The sequence below is a fragment of the Cetorhinus maximus genome, chromosome 18 (genome assembly GCF_964194155.1).
Source record: "Cetorhinus maximus chromosome 18, sCetMax3.hap1.1, whole genome shotgun sequence".
Lineage (NCBI taxonomy): Eukaryota > Metazoa > Chordata > Chondrichthyes > Lamniformes > Cetorhinidae > Cetorhinus > Cetorhinus maximus.
Genome location: NC_135896.1, coordinates 94,434,309 through 94,448,365, shown reverse-complemented (window position 1 = coordinate 94,448,365; position 14,057 = coordinate 94,434,309). Strand labels below are relative to the sequence as shown.

General features: G+C 39.9%; 1 protein-coding gene across 6 annotated transcripts in view; it reads right to left on the bottom strand.

Annotated features, from left to right (window-relative positions):
• pals1a (protein associated with LIN7 1, MAGUK p55 family member a) overlaps positions 1-14,057 on the bottom strand; it is a 93,559-nt gene that overhangs the window by 14,649 nt on the left and 64,853 nt on the right. For all 6 annotated transcript variants that reach the window (XM_078563221.1, XM_078563220.1, XM_078563218.1 and 3 more), the window contains exons 6-10: positions 7,293-7,454; positions 7,051-7,128; positions 5,720-5,903; positions 3,920-3,991; positions 1,954-2,025 (exon numbers count right to left, since the gene is read on the bottom strand). In XM_078563221.1, the coding sequence (XP_078419347.1) occupies positions 1,954-2,025; positions 3,920-3,991; positions 5,720-5,903; positions 7,051-7,128; positions 7,293-7,454 (568 nt within the window). The remainder of the gene's footprint in view (positions 1-1,953; positions 2,026-3,919; positions 3,992-5,719; positions 5,904-7,050; positions 7,129-7,292; positions 7,455-14,057) is intronic.

Below are 14,057 nucleotides of genomic sequence, written 5' to 3'. Positions count from 1 at the left end.
GACGTTAATCAGATGTATTATTCACACCTACACTAAACCAATTATTCCTCGAGTTCCAGAGACATGTCTAAAAAAAATAGAAATCTATAGTTTTGCAAATTTCTAAAACACTCATGTAGTTTTATTGATAAATGTACTAAAGGTTTTACTGGAGCATTCAGAAGACATCTGCACTTACATAAGAATACAATAGAAGGAGTAGACCACACAGCCTGTCGATCCTGCTCCACCATTCAATGTGGTCATGGCTGACCTTGGGCTTCAACTCCACTTTTCTGCCCGCTGCCCATATCCCTTGATTCCCTGAGAGACCAAATATCTGTCTATCTTAGCCTTAAATACATTTAATGACAGCACATCTACAGCCCTCTGGTGTAGAGAATTTCAAAGATTTACAATGCTTTGAGTGAAGAAATTTCTCCTCATCTCAGTCCTAAATGATCGGCCCCTTATCCTGAACACGACCCCATTTTATTCTCCGTCTGCCACCTTGTTGCGCACCCATTAAACCCTGTCTATATCTCTTTGCATCCTCCTCAAAGCTTGCATTCCCACTTAGCCCAATTAAGAGCCAAGCTACTAAGCAATCTACCTATACTCGTAGAATTTCCATTTGCCGTCAGTCTCCTCACTGAATCCATCATCTCAATTATCCAAATTCACACATTTCTCCACTAACAATCAAATAACCTCAAAAGAGTGTCTTTCTACTTCCACCTGTTGTATCAACTGATAAGTGTAAAGATCAATTCCAGATGAGATTACACTATCTGGTGGTTCTTCCCACACCTACCCCAGCAAATCAAGATTAATCTCAATAATTACTCACTGTGCTGATTAAAGTGAGGGATCCAAATAATGGGTCGTGAAATATTCATCAGACTCTGCTCCAAATGTTAACATGGATCAAATTATAAGCAGTTTATTGTTCCCTGTGGTCTTGACACATTCAGAATTGCTGCACTTGTTCCAAATGCCTTTCTTCATTTGTTTTTTTTAATTTACATCTGACAGAAATGACAGAATCCATGCTCTCCACTTCATCGTGCCACACTCAAATTACTGGAAGTTCTACAAGGCAAACCATTTGCATCCACAGGAAACTAGCAGAAGCTCGTTAACAGATTCAAAAGCCGAATCTCCAAAAAGCTGCCTTGACTATAAACATAGAGCAAATGAAAAGGAGCAGTGACGTGGGCTTTATAACAGACCAAATTTGCATGTAGCATTCTTTCAAAGGTGGGGGAGGGGACACCGGGTCTGGGCGGGGTGGAAAAAAGAAATGGGGAAGAACACAAAAGCCTCGAGAGGGTGAAGGGGTTCAGGAACACACTCACTAGAACATTTTTAATTTTACATTAAAGTTAACGTATTTTGCTTAATGTTGGCACCCTCTATCCTTCCTAGCATGCTTCAGCTTCTAGCACCTTTCCTTCAACTCATTGCTCTTCCTTCTTCTTTGTTATTTCTATCCTTTTTGCCATCTCCCCTTTGCCACCAGTATCCCATCATTCATACTTATTGGCCCAACCTGAGCCCAGCTGCTAATGGGTTGTACCGCGCCCTTCCTCCCCTAGCACTAATGAGCAACTCTGGCCTTGGCATACTCTAGGCAATTCCTGCCTACAGTATAGAGGCCAGAATCACAGTCATTAGTGTGAGGAGTTGGTTGAGGAAAGAGGGGGCCTGATCTGTTCTATTAGTAGCTGTAATTAGGTAGCAGCAGGCTGAAGAGGGAGGTGAATCGCCTCCAATGATTTGTAATCAGCAAACGTTGCGATACTGAGCAGGTTAATTGTCACGTGAACAGAAGTTTGACACATTTCAGATGCAAAATCACCTAGCTTCAGTCATAAAATAATTAAATATTTAGCAAACATTACAGCACAAGGTGGTTATAGTTCATTAAATCAAGATCCTTCCATTAAAACTGGCCATTTTATTTATACATACCATCATTTCTATTCGCATTGTATAACACCTTCTTCCGCTTCTTCTTATTTTTCTTAGCACACCAAAGTTTACCTGAAGTAGAAAAACTTTGAGCTAATCATATTTTATACCAAGCGTATAAATGGAAGTAAATTCCAAGGCTAACTTTCGACAGATGAGATACCACAGTCACAGTTAAGAGCAAGGTTAGTATCAAACTACTCTCCTAATGTTCTTAAAATGAATAGCCTGCACTGGTTCTCGCAAAGAACTACCTAATTAGTCTCACATTCCTATCTCTGCCTCATAGTGCTGCAAATGTTTTCCCTTCAGGTATTTATCCAATTCCCCTTCGAATGTTAATGGATCTACTTCCACCACCCTTTTTAGGCATTGCATTCCAAATTATAACTCACTGCATTAAAAAAAATCATCTCACCCCTGGGCCTTTTGCCAGTTAGCATAAATCTGTGCTTTCCAGTTATTGATAAGAGTATTTTTGATTCTTTGGGGATCCCCCTTTGTAACTCCCTGAAAAATGACACCGCAAGCAGGATATCATGGCTTCCAGAGGCTTTTGCTATTGTTGCTATTACTGCAGTCATTTTACGTACAAAAGCTCCGGATTCCCTTGCTGCACAGATTACATTTTTATTAACCCATCCTTTGCTGATATTTGAACCTAACACATCATCATTGTATGTTTAAGGGTTGACTTCTTACCTTTATAACTCAGTTACATTTCAGACCATTAGCTTAACAAAGTTTGGAACTAAATTGGGATACCAAGTGCTGTGCACTAATTAGGATATTACAATATGCTATATTGTGATATACCAGATACCAATCAGGATCATATTTCTTAGACTTTAGTGAAATTAAGTCCCTATTGTTGCAACACAACTTACTTGATACAACCTGCCACTTTGGGACACGTGCATAACAATATTATTGATTTTTATGAATACTAATACATTATACACATACTGTAACTATATACCCATTTCAAGGTAGCAATGGCCTGATTTTAACCAGTCTGTCGAGCTATGTTTCTGGAACTAGAGTCACATTCTAAATGCCTCATTGATATCTACCCAATTAGTAGTCCACATGTAAAAGACAAGTTAAAAGAAAATCCACAAAGAGAAACAATAATTTCTAATCACTACAATATCAGTTCAGTTTCATAGCTACATAAAATATTACACTGCAAAATTCTTAATCATACAGATGGTAAATATTTAGAAGTTAGATTAATTTATTAAAACTGCTGAATGCTGTACAGACCAAACTCATTTGCTGCATAATGGGCAGCAGGTCTTCAGTAATTTGTAGAGGATGAACAGTTTAATTGCAAAAAAACTCAAGATTGGCCAATTAATCAATGGCTAAATAATTGTGAGTTGCATTGGAGCATTCAACTCCCAAGTATAGCCTAAAACAAAGAAAAAATATCAATTATCAAAGATATGCTGTTACCCTGTTTCTGGCATTACTTTGGATCAAGGTAATGTTGCCCTGATGAACTTCAAAAACTCTATGAAACATTCTGTCTTGAACGGAGTTGGGAGATTTTGACAATATTTGTCAGTCATGGGGGGATTTGCTCTGTGCCACCGATTGTTCTGTGGTTACCAATATATCACTTTGCCTATGGTGTACAGTTGGCATGGCCACCTCTTCCTGTACTCAAGGATGTGGGCACCAGCCAGTGGCCTCGCCAGTAATCAGGGAAAAAGACACAATGTATATAGCCTTCACTTTAAAGAGCAAGTTACAGCTGGAATCCACATCTAGATCTTCATTATGAAAGTCCAACCAGCTTCAGCTTGGAATTAGTTACATCTTAATTATGCTTACTGATAGACTTATGGGTAACAGTGCAACACACATTTCTTTGATAATTCCATAATATTCCAATGTGTAGTTAATTTATTTACATTCTTAAAAGCTTTAATTTACATGCCTTTGGATTTATACTCCTAACCTGATTTCTCTGGTTCCTTGTCTTCCTCAATGGTTTGTTTCATAGCTTCTCTTTGTTGCTGGAAGCTTTTCCCTGTTTACATGTAAAGGTAAAAGGTTACTGCAATGAATAAAATACAAGATTGTAACGTAGGTATAAAAATGGTATATTACTAGAAAATTCATTTGTGCTGTTCAACCCATTAAGATGCTTGAAGACTCATACAATTCCAGTTATTATTAATAAGGTTTTCAAAATTGGAATTTTAAATTTTTGTGAGGGGTGACTAATTAAGTACACAAAAGGGAGTTTCTTTATCCTGTCAGCTTTCAACAAGGCAAAGGGTTTATTTATTCATCAACTTTAGTTTCATAGCAAAGTGGTTGGCATGGAAACAAGGGGCAGAATAACATGGGGGGGGGGGCGAGAGAAAGAGGATGGATGACACGTCACCATCCGCCCCCCCCCAACCCCTGGAAACCATGTCGGCATGAAGCCGGCCGGCTCTGTGCTGACCAGCCCAGCAGCAATAAAGCACTGTGGGGCTTCTACTCCTCACTGGGGCAGTAGGCCTGCCCTCTGGAGCTGCCAGCCAATCCAGCAGCAAGAGGAAGGTGTCAGTGGCAGCTGCCGGGACTGTAGCTGAAGAGAGAAGCCCAAGGCGATTGGCAAAGCCCTGAAGAGCTACCCCTTACTTCCTTCCCACCCTTTAATCATTTCAGGTTAAAAATAGGGTTTCCTGCTGCTGCCCTGCTGCCCACACTAAACGTATTATGGCGCGAGCAGCATATCACTGGGGTCAATGGGCTTGATAACACGAGTAATTGACCCTTAATTGGTCATATTAATATGGATTTCGGCACCCACCCACCCCATGTGGGAGAGGTCGGGGTGGGCAGGAAGGTGGTGGGATGGGTGCCAACCCCATTTTACGTGCCCATCCACCCAGGGAAAAAAACACCTGCCGGGGGCGTAAAATTCAGCCCAAGGAGCGGCACAAGCAATTTCAGATTGGATCGCACTAAAGCTGCTCAAAATGAAAGCCTGAACTCCAGATCCCAGACTGCAATGTTAATGTGATGTTCTATAGTTTAGGATCAAAAGTAGTCAGTGGGCTGAGGGCTTGCCCTGAACCATACTGGCATGGCAGCCAAGATGTCTTTTTAATTTCTGATTAGATTTCATGTCTTGCTGGGAAATATTGTATGCCACATTCTTCATTGTTGGCAAACTTTACATATGCCCATCAAAACACACAGACCTCGTGGGTCCAGCAGCAGAAATTAATTTTTTCAGGCCATATCATTAACAAAATAAAGTTTATTTTAAAGCAACATTATGCCATAATAATGGCGTTATTATGCCGATTTGAAGCCAAGGACATAATATTGGAGGAAAAAAAAAATTGTCATCGACCCAAAACATTAACTCTGCTTCTTTCTTCACAGATGTTGCCAGGCTTGCTGAGTACTTCCAGCATTTTCAGTTTTTATTTCAGATTCCTTGCATTCACAGAAATTTGCTCTTGAAGTTTGATTGGGTTTTGGAAGAGCCAACCGTAAATCAGCTCCGAAATTCAGAAGTAGCTTTGGACGTTGATCTCGGCTTGCTTTAAGTATAAAAACCACCTTCCAATTATATTTTCACAAACCAGCATTTTAATATAAGCAAAGAACAATGCAGAAACAAGAAAGTTAATAATTTTGCACTTTTTAAATCAGTCACTGATGGCAAGGTGCCCTGTCCACAACCAACATACATAAATGCACCACGCAACAAAAAATACCAACTGTATATTAATGCAGTATACTAATACTACACCTGGAACAAGCCCAGCTAATGGCTGGTTGTCTTCATCTCCATCTCTATAAGCTTGCCACCAGTTGGGGTCTTCTTGACTTATTACATGAAGTACGTCTCCTTTTTGGAAAGACAATCCCAGCTCACGACAGGGAATATAAGGATCATCTGAGGGGTCGTAATCAAAATGGGCTTTCACGTGTATCTGAGGAAACAAGCAGCTTTATATCAAAATTTGCTCCTTTCCCATTTTTTAAATGTGTAAGTATTTTCTGCTCTTTGTCTCATCTTCCAGCAACACAGCGTATTCAGAGCTGAGACACAGAGATCCACAGCCTGCTTGCATGACAGTTCCTATAGTTTATTTTTCCATTCAGGGAAAAAGCTCTTGGCCTTCACACAGCACTTTCCTCTAAGCTTTTAAAGTACTTCAATACATCAGCACAAACCAGAGCATGATTATGCCATGGGGTAGCTCAATGGCCCTTCAAGGCAGTGCAATTCTACCAAACTGCACCTTTCTCCAACTCAGTGATATTCATTTAGCAGCCATTTTCTTCCAAAAAGGATAACCTAGTCTGGTCCACAAAGTTGTTAAAAGGATCCAAGTCAGTAGGTGAAACCAAAACCAAGACACAGAGCTTTTCTTTATTGAGAGTTTACTGTCTTGTTGAGTCTCAGAGCTCTCCTTTCACTCAACCCAGTGTCTCAGCTATCCCCTATTTAAAGTTGCACAAAGACAATTAATACCCATCACCTGTTTCTCTTAACTTTCACAATGTAATTGACATTAACAACCCTTAACGTAACTGACAAGACAGGAAGTTTTGACATTAGAACTCTGCTCATCAGCTCGCTGTGAGCACATTTATCACAGATAATATTTACAATTCTAACATACTGGGTACTGGATTACACTGAAGTCTAATCTATCAATTCAGCTCAAACAAAACCATTGAATCACATCAGCTTCAAAACTTTAGACTTTACCAGTGAGCCATTTATCATGGAGGAAGACAGCCCATTCTCCCATTTTTCATTAAAAAGGGCTTAAACCCACATATTTTAATAACTAATTGTACTGACACAACAATCGTCATAATCCTGAACTTTTCTCCCCCCATTCGGGAGAAAACCTTTTCACATTTCGCGCACAAAGTACAAATATTCAGTGTTCAATCAGTTCAACTATTTAAAAAGTTAACAGACTGGACTGATTGGGTAAAATTACTTTGACTAAAATTGAAATCAGTTCGCTAAAGCTACAGGATTTGGTCAGACATTAGTTAAATAAACATTCAAATCAGTCACGTGCACCTTCTAAATAGTTGCCTGAAATATAGCTTACTTACCACCATCTCCTTGGCAGGAGGATTCTTGGTCTGCTGACTGGGAATCAACACAAATGTCAGTGTACCATGCATATCAGCCTACATGCAAAATAAAGAAAAAAAAAATATGGTGGCCTTATTTAAATATCAATGAAATTCAGGATACCAGAAACATGAAAACCACACAATTACTTCATAAGGATCAGACTGACAAAATCAGAAAGGAAACACAGCTTTAGGAGAATGAAAAAAAAATCACATACCAGCAAATCAAACACTTCATTGACATCTTTTCCACGAATCTCAATCCCATTTATTTCAAGGACTTCATCTCCTTCATGCAATACACCACTCTTTTCTGCAGCACCTCCCTTCACAATACGACTGATAATGACAGATTCCACATCATTGCGTACCGTAGCTCCCTGTACAGAAATACAAAAAGAACACAAGTTATTCAGGTTGACGGTGAACCAGGCAGCCAGGTTGAACGCCTGGATTGTTGATGAATCAGCTGATCTCAGTGAAGGCAGCACTACCAACGATAGCATGCTCAGGAGGGGTAAAAAAAATCAGCTCAAATTACTGCACTTCGGTTCTCGCGATCCTCTTTTGTGAAGGGCACAAACGTGTGAACCTCGTCAGATAACAGGGATATGCTCAGCTATGACGGCCGTTACCCAACAATGTGGCTGAGATATCCATGTGCTCCAACAGCTTTACACTCATTAACCAGGCTCGCACATGAATGACCACTTGAAAAAAATCTTCTACGTCAGTGCCAATGGAACTGAACTGGAGTTTGCAGAACCAACTTCAGGCCTTCAGGGCAGGTAGTAGGTAGGGTGCAGGGGGAAACTAAAAGCTATGGCATAAATTATACTGGAAATGTGAAACTTCTTAGAAGGCCACTAGGTGGAGTTAAAATGCTGCACTGGAAGTGAAGAATCATCACGAGAGGTAAGGAGAACAAAGGGTAGAAGTGGCATCCAAATATCTTCAAAAAATTAAATCAATCCAATTGTTTGCAATGACTCACACTGGGAGCAATACTTAGTGAGGTTATGGCAAAAAGCAGATATCTTTTTAGTCAGAAGGCACAAAGCACAGAAAGGCAAAAGTTCACAACATTTTAACAAGTGAGCAACATGGACTAAATTCCCTTTCCTACCAAGTACGTTGACCTAATATTGTATATTGATGCACCCTAATGTAAGTTGCTGTTTAGGTAGTTGCTTCTATCAACTTCACTTATCCTCAGAGTAAACTGGTGTATGAGAACTGAGTTGGTTGCTATACAGGCAATGGAAACTTAAACTGACATATCCCAATCTGTAGTTAGTTCTTCATCGTCAAAATGCAAGTATCTGAACAGGAAAGTGGACAGCTAAACTTAATAATTCTGTAGTTTGTTTGGGTCAAGTAAATGTGTACGTCCCAGAAAAACTACAGATCAAAACAACCAAATCTTGCTCTTCCCCACTGAAGCCAAAGGTTTTCTAGTTTAACCCGGGCAAGTTGCATGCACTGCCATTGCTCTCGAATGTTAAAAACTGAACAGTAAACATGAACAAAAACATCAATCAGCACAAATTTCAAAATGTCGCAACAATCAGAGTCATAGGAGTTATACATCACAGAAAGAGGCCCTTCGGCCCATTGGTCACTTGCACTTCAATGTTTAAAAAAAGGGTGTCCCGTCCCGATTCATAGGTAAGTTACTAAAAATCACTCCTCCCCCCGTCATACCTCCCTCCTACACAGGAACATAGGAGCAGGAATAGGCCATTCAGCCCCTCGATCCTGCTCCACCATTCAACTGTATCATGGCTGATCCTCAGCCTCAACGCCATTTTCCCATGCTACCCCCATATCCCTTGATGCCCTGAGTATCTCGAAATCTGTTGATCTCTGTCCTGAACATACTCAATGATGGAGCTTCCACAGCCCTCTGGGGTAGAGAATACCAAAGATTCACTACCATGTGAGTGAAGAAATTCCTCCTCATCTCAGTCCTAAATGGCTTGTCCCTTATTCTGAGACCATCTCTCCTGGTTCTAGACACCCACCCAACCAGGGGAAACATCCTTTCTGCATCTACCCTTTAAGAATTTTGTAAGTTTCAATGAGGTCACCTCTCATTCTTCTGAACTCTAGAGAACACAGGCCCAGTCTCCTCAATCTCTCCTCATAAGGCAGCCCCACCATTCCAGGAATTAGTCTGCTGAATCTCCGCGGCACTCCCTCTACGGCAATTATATCCTTCAGAGGTAAGGATCCTTATGAAGTCCTCCCCCCACCATGTTAGAATTTGAGCTTGGAATCTCCAAGTGTTGCAAAGAAGTTTAACACTAGAAACAAAAAAAAAAATCAGCAACAGTGCCAAATTCATAAACTCAAAAAACCTGATTTCTACGCATCAAAGCAAGTACAAAATAAAAATCCTCTGTACAAACACGGAGTCAGAATTGTCAAAAAGTCAGAATAGAGAATTACAAGGTTGTAATATTGACAATGTCTTTCACAAGCAGGTAAATCAAGTGAGCTTCGTTGTCTTAAAAAGTAAAAAATACTGCAACAGTTTCTATAGAAACTTAAAAAAAGCTTGAACTTCTGAATTCTTGGAGCATCATAAGTGGGGATACACAAGATATTAAAGGATTTATATGGAGTAATTGTGTAGTTTAGCATTTACAAAAGGATTTGCAAACAAGTTGCCTCAAATTCCTGCGGCAACGAGATTAAAGATCAATCAATGGCTTAAAGCTACTGGTGAGCCAAGTCCCTGTTTTGCACAGGTGACACTGAATGTAAATGCTGTCAAGCTAGATTCAAAGGTAAAAATATCTGAACAATCAGTATTTAGCATCTTATCCAGGCGCAGTATTCAATTCAGGAGTCCTTCTGACAATTAATTTGAAGTGAAAACTTTTACAAAAATTCACAAAGGAAACTTTCAACCTTTTAGACATATACATGCTCAACTGGAGACTGTACCCACATGGCCTATTTTTGTACTGAAATAAGTCTATATGATTTTGAAAGTTATACTGCATGGAAAAAAACGTTCACATTCCAATAACTGCAAAGCTAATTGGGAACATTAATAGGCATAAATATGTGCCAGCTGTACAGCTTGAGTTGGAGGTTTTGAGATTGACGTTTAGGATTTTCTCCTATTGGACACATTTTGGTTATTGCTAACTTTTAAAAAAATGTATTATTTCATGGGATGCGAGCGATTTGTTGCCCATCCCTATTTGTCCTTGAACGGAATGGCTTGCTAGGCCATTTCAGAGAGCAGTTAAGAGTCAAGCATATTGACTGGGTGAGGAAATCAGATTTCCTTCCCATAGGCATTAGTGAACCGTGGATTTTCATGACAGACTATTGATGATAGTTTCATGGTCATCATTCCAGCTGCCGTGGCGGGCTTTGAACCCATGTAGCCAGAGCATTAACCTGGGCCTCTGGATTACTAGTCCAGTGAGAATACCACTCCGCCACCTTCTCCCCCACAGTACAGTATCAAATTAATGATTCTTTGTCGCTATATTTATTGATCACTTTCAAGAGTAAACCTGTTGTATTTCTTTCTAGCACACCAACACTCTCCAATTGCACCTTTCTCTTTGGTAGACATCAATTGGGCAAGTATGGATTAAAATACCGTGGTAAATATAACAATTTGCAATTATATAGCACCTTCAATACAGGGAATGTGCCAATGCACTTCACAGGAATGTGATGGCAAAAACTGACAGAGCCAAAGAATGAAATATTAGAAGGGTGACTCAATAGTTTGGCAAAAGAGGTAACTTTTAAGGAAAGCCTAGGTTGAAAGGATGGCCACCGAGGAAGTCAGGGATGCAGAGGATACCAGAGTTGTAAGGTGGCAGAGTTGAAGGGCAGTTTCAGGGCTGGAGGAGGTTATAGAAATAGGGAGGGGAGAGGCCATGGAGGGGTCTGAGCAAGAATCCTAAAATTGAAGCATTGGTGGAACAAGAGTCAATGTAGGTACACAATCATAGGGTTGAAAAGCACTTAGTGAAAGTTGGAATACCAGCTAGAGCGTTGGATGTCTGGATGTAACAAAGGCATGGACGGGGTCTTCAGAACAATGTGCTGAGGCAGGGGCAGAGATAGGCCACATTATAGAGGTGATGTTAGGTTGTTTTTCCTGAGAGAGGATATTGGAAGCCTAAGTTGGAAACAATTTGGATTAGCCTGAGAAAGTGGCCAGAGAAGGAGATGGAATCAGTGGTGAGGGTACGAAATTTGTGACAAGGCTGAAGTCAAAGGCCTTAGGGCTTCCCAATGTTTAACTGAAGGAAATTGCAGCTCATCCAGGACTGGATGTTGGACAAGCAGTCTGATAACAGAGACTGTAGAGGGGTACTAGGAAAGGTGATGGTAATGTGTTGTTACTGTACACGTTGAGCCTATTGTCATGTCTTCTGGTGATATTGTTGAGTGGCTGTATACAGATGAGAAATAGGAAGAGACAAAGGATAGATCCTCAAGTAACAGTGCAGCGCAGGAAGAGAAGCCAGTGCCGGCGATTCTTTGGCTACAAATAGACAGGTAAAAGTGCACCAGAACAAGGGCATTCCCACTCAAGAGAGGAGAGGTAATGGAGGATGATTACCACAGCTTCACTGAAATTGATTCTCACTAAAGTTAAAACTTAGAATGATACAGCACAGGAGGTGGCTGCCGAAGCCATCATTCCTGTGCCGGCTCTTTGGCAGGGGTATCCAAATAGTCCCATTCTGCTGCCCTTTTCCCATAAGTTTTTTACCTTCATGTATTCCTTTTTGGCCAGTTACTATTGAATCTGCTTCTACCACCCTTTAAGGTAGTGATTCCAAATCACAACACCTTGCTGTGTAAAAAAAAGTTTCCCATGTCACCTGTGGCTCTTGACAGTCAACTTAAAATCACTGTTTTGGTTCCAATCTCTACTGCCACTGGTTTCTCCACCAAAATGGTTCACAACTTCGGTTATGTAGCTATTTTTATATTGGTGCTCCATGAAAGATTATAAACATCCACTGACAACACTGAACCACCTGGGGATGCTTTCAGTGTATCTGCTGCTTGGATTGGAATCAATTTGCTGCTGTGAGTTGCCATGAGTTTTCATGTCTTGACCTTCATTCAGGGTGGGGAGGGAGGAGAACAGGGTAAAACAATTTTGTGACTTAGCTCCACAACACAAGCAAAGGCTTCCTAACTCTATGAAGGAGAATTACTGTAGGGAAACCCACTGCCCCCCTCCACCCATGCCACCATGGCAATTAAGCATCATATAAATATCCTGAAACAGATATTTACAGACTACAAGAAGCAGCTATACACAATTGAAGATCAATCCATTGATCAAAAAAAATCAAGGGCAGCTCAATGGGAAATTGATTTTAAGGCTCTCCAACATTTTACTCATTAACATCTAAAATGTAAACTGGATTATAAATACTCAACCTTTATGATGTATAAGTTTTCAAATTAATTTGGTCAGTGAACAAAAATGAAACTTAAGCAATGGACCCACCGTCTATTTGTGCCCCTGTTTGGCTTTGAACTCAGCAATCCTGTATCGGCTCTCCAAGGAGCGACTCAATGCACTAATTACCAAATGGCATATGTATGCTGATTTCTGATCTCTCAATTCATATTCTGTGGTATTAGAAGATCAAGTAATGTTCTAAATCCTTGTCTACTCTTCCACCCACTATTTTTAAAATACAATCAAATAAAAACTTCAGATAAAACTGATATACTTTGTCCTCTCCTTCCAAATAAAAGTTGTACTAGTGAAGTACGTATGTTAAATGAAGTATCACAAGTCAAATCTTGACTAATAAGGGCACGTTCAAATATTTCACATCATGACTGTCCTCTCATCTTTGAATGTAATTAAATTCAAAATCGCACAATATCAGCAATAGTGATTCCACTTATACGACAACATGGATTTATTTTATGCATCCTATGTTCCTCTTCCCACTCTGCAGAACCAATTGTCTCTATACAAACTTTTTACTACTCCTATACCAAATTGTTGTACCCCACAGAACGAGGCAAGAGAAATAAATTATGATATTTTTAAGTTCTCTTGTGTGCCCTGCAGTTGCTTTTTATTGTGACAAAGGGAAATAATCTCAAAAATAGTGCAATGTTTATTTGGTAGAAGAACCTTTAGACATCCTGCATATTCTCACTTGAGATATGGGCTTCTGAAACCGAACATTGCCATCTTGTGCCACAACAAACATATACCAAATTGCAGTCATAACATTGTGTCACCACTTTGATGGGTCAGCAAGTTTACCCACTTAGTATTTAGGCCAAGCAAAGCACAATAGTCATATATCTGTGAAGTAGCTGATTATCAACTACAATAACTACAATTGACTTTAGCACCACAGTCCGGATTTCTCTAGGGCAGGAAGGAGAAAATTGGGAAGGGAAAAAAAGTTGCATGAAATTGGGAAGTTCTATGGAGGTCTTTGGGAAACGACCCACAAGTTCTAGCACAGAGCCATTCAGATGAGTTAGGTCCAATTTTCAAATCAGTCTATGTTGAATTAGTTGATCTCACCCACCAGGATAGGAATGCCACAATATTGTAAACCTAGGGAGGAGAAAAACTTGACAGGGTCCCAGTTACTGATAATTCTCCAATGACCCCTTCTGCAATCGCAGATACACAGACATCAATCAAGTTACACCAAAATGTATTAAACTGCTGCATTCACTGTTCTAATACACAAATTAAGAATGGTCCCTTCAATAGTTAGTTTAGAGTCATGGACCCTGGGCAAAACACAGAAAAAGTATGGTTTTCAGATAAAGAAGATAGTGAAAATTTGGATACTCAATACTGCTCTCAGGTCCAGTGTACATGAAAAGCAACTAAATTAATTTTACGGAGTAAGTTAGAAAAAAAATTAATCTGAATTGCTAAACATTGTAGCCTAGTCAAGTCAGGTATTAAAAATCATTGCTGCAATCCAATTAAAATC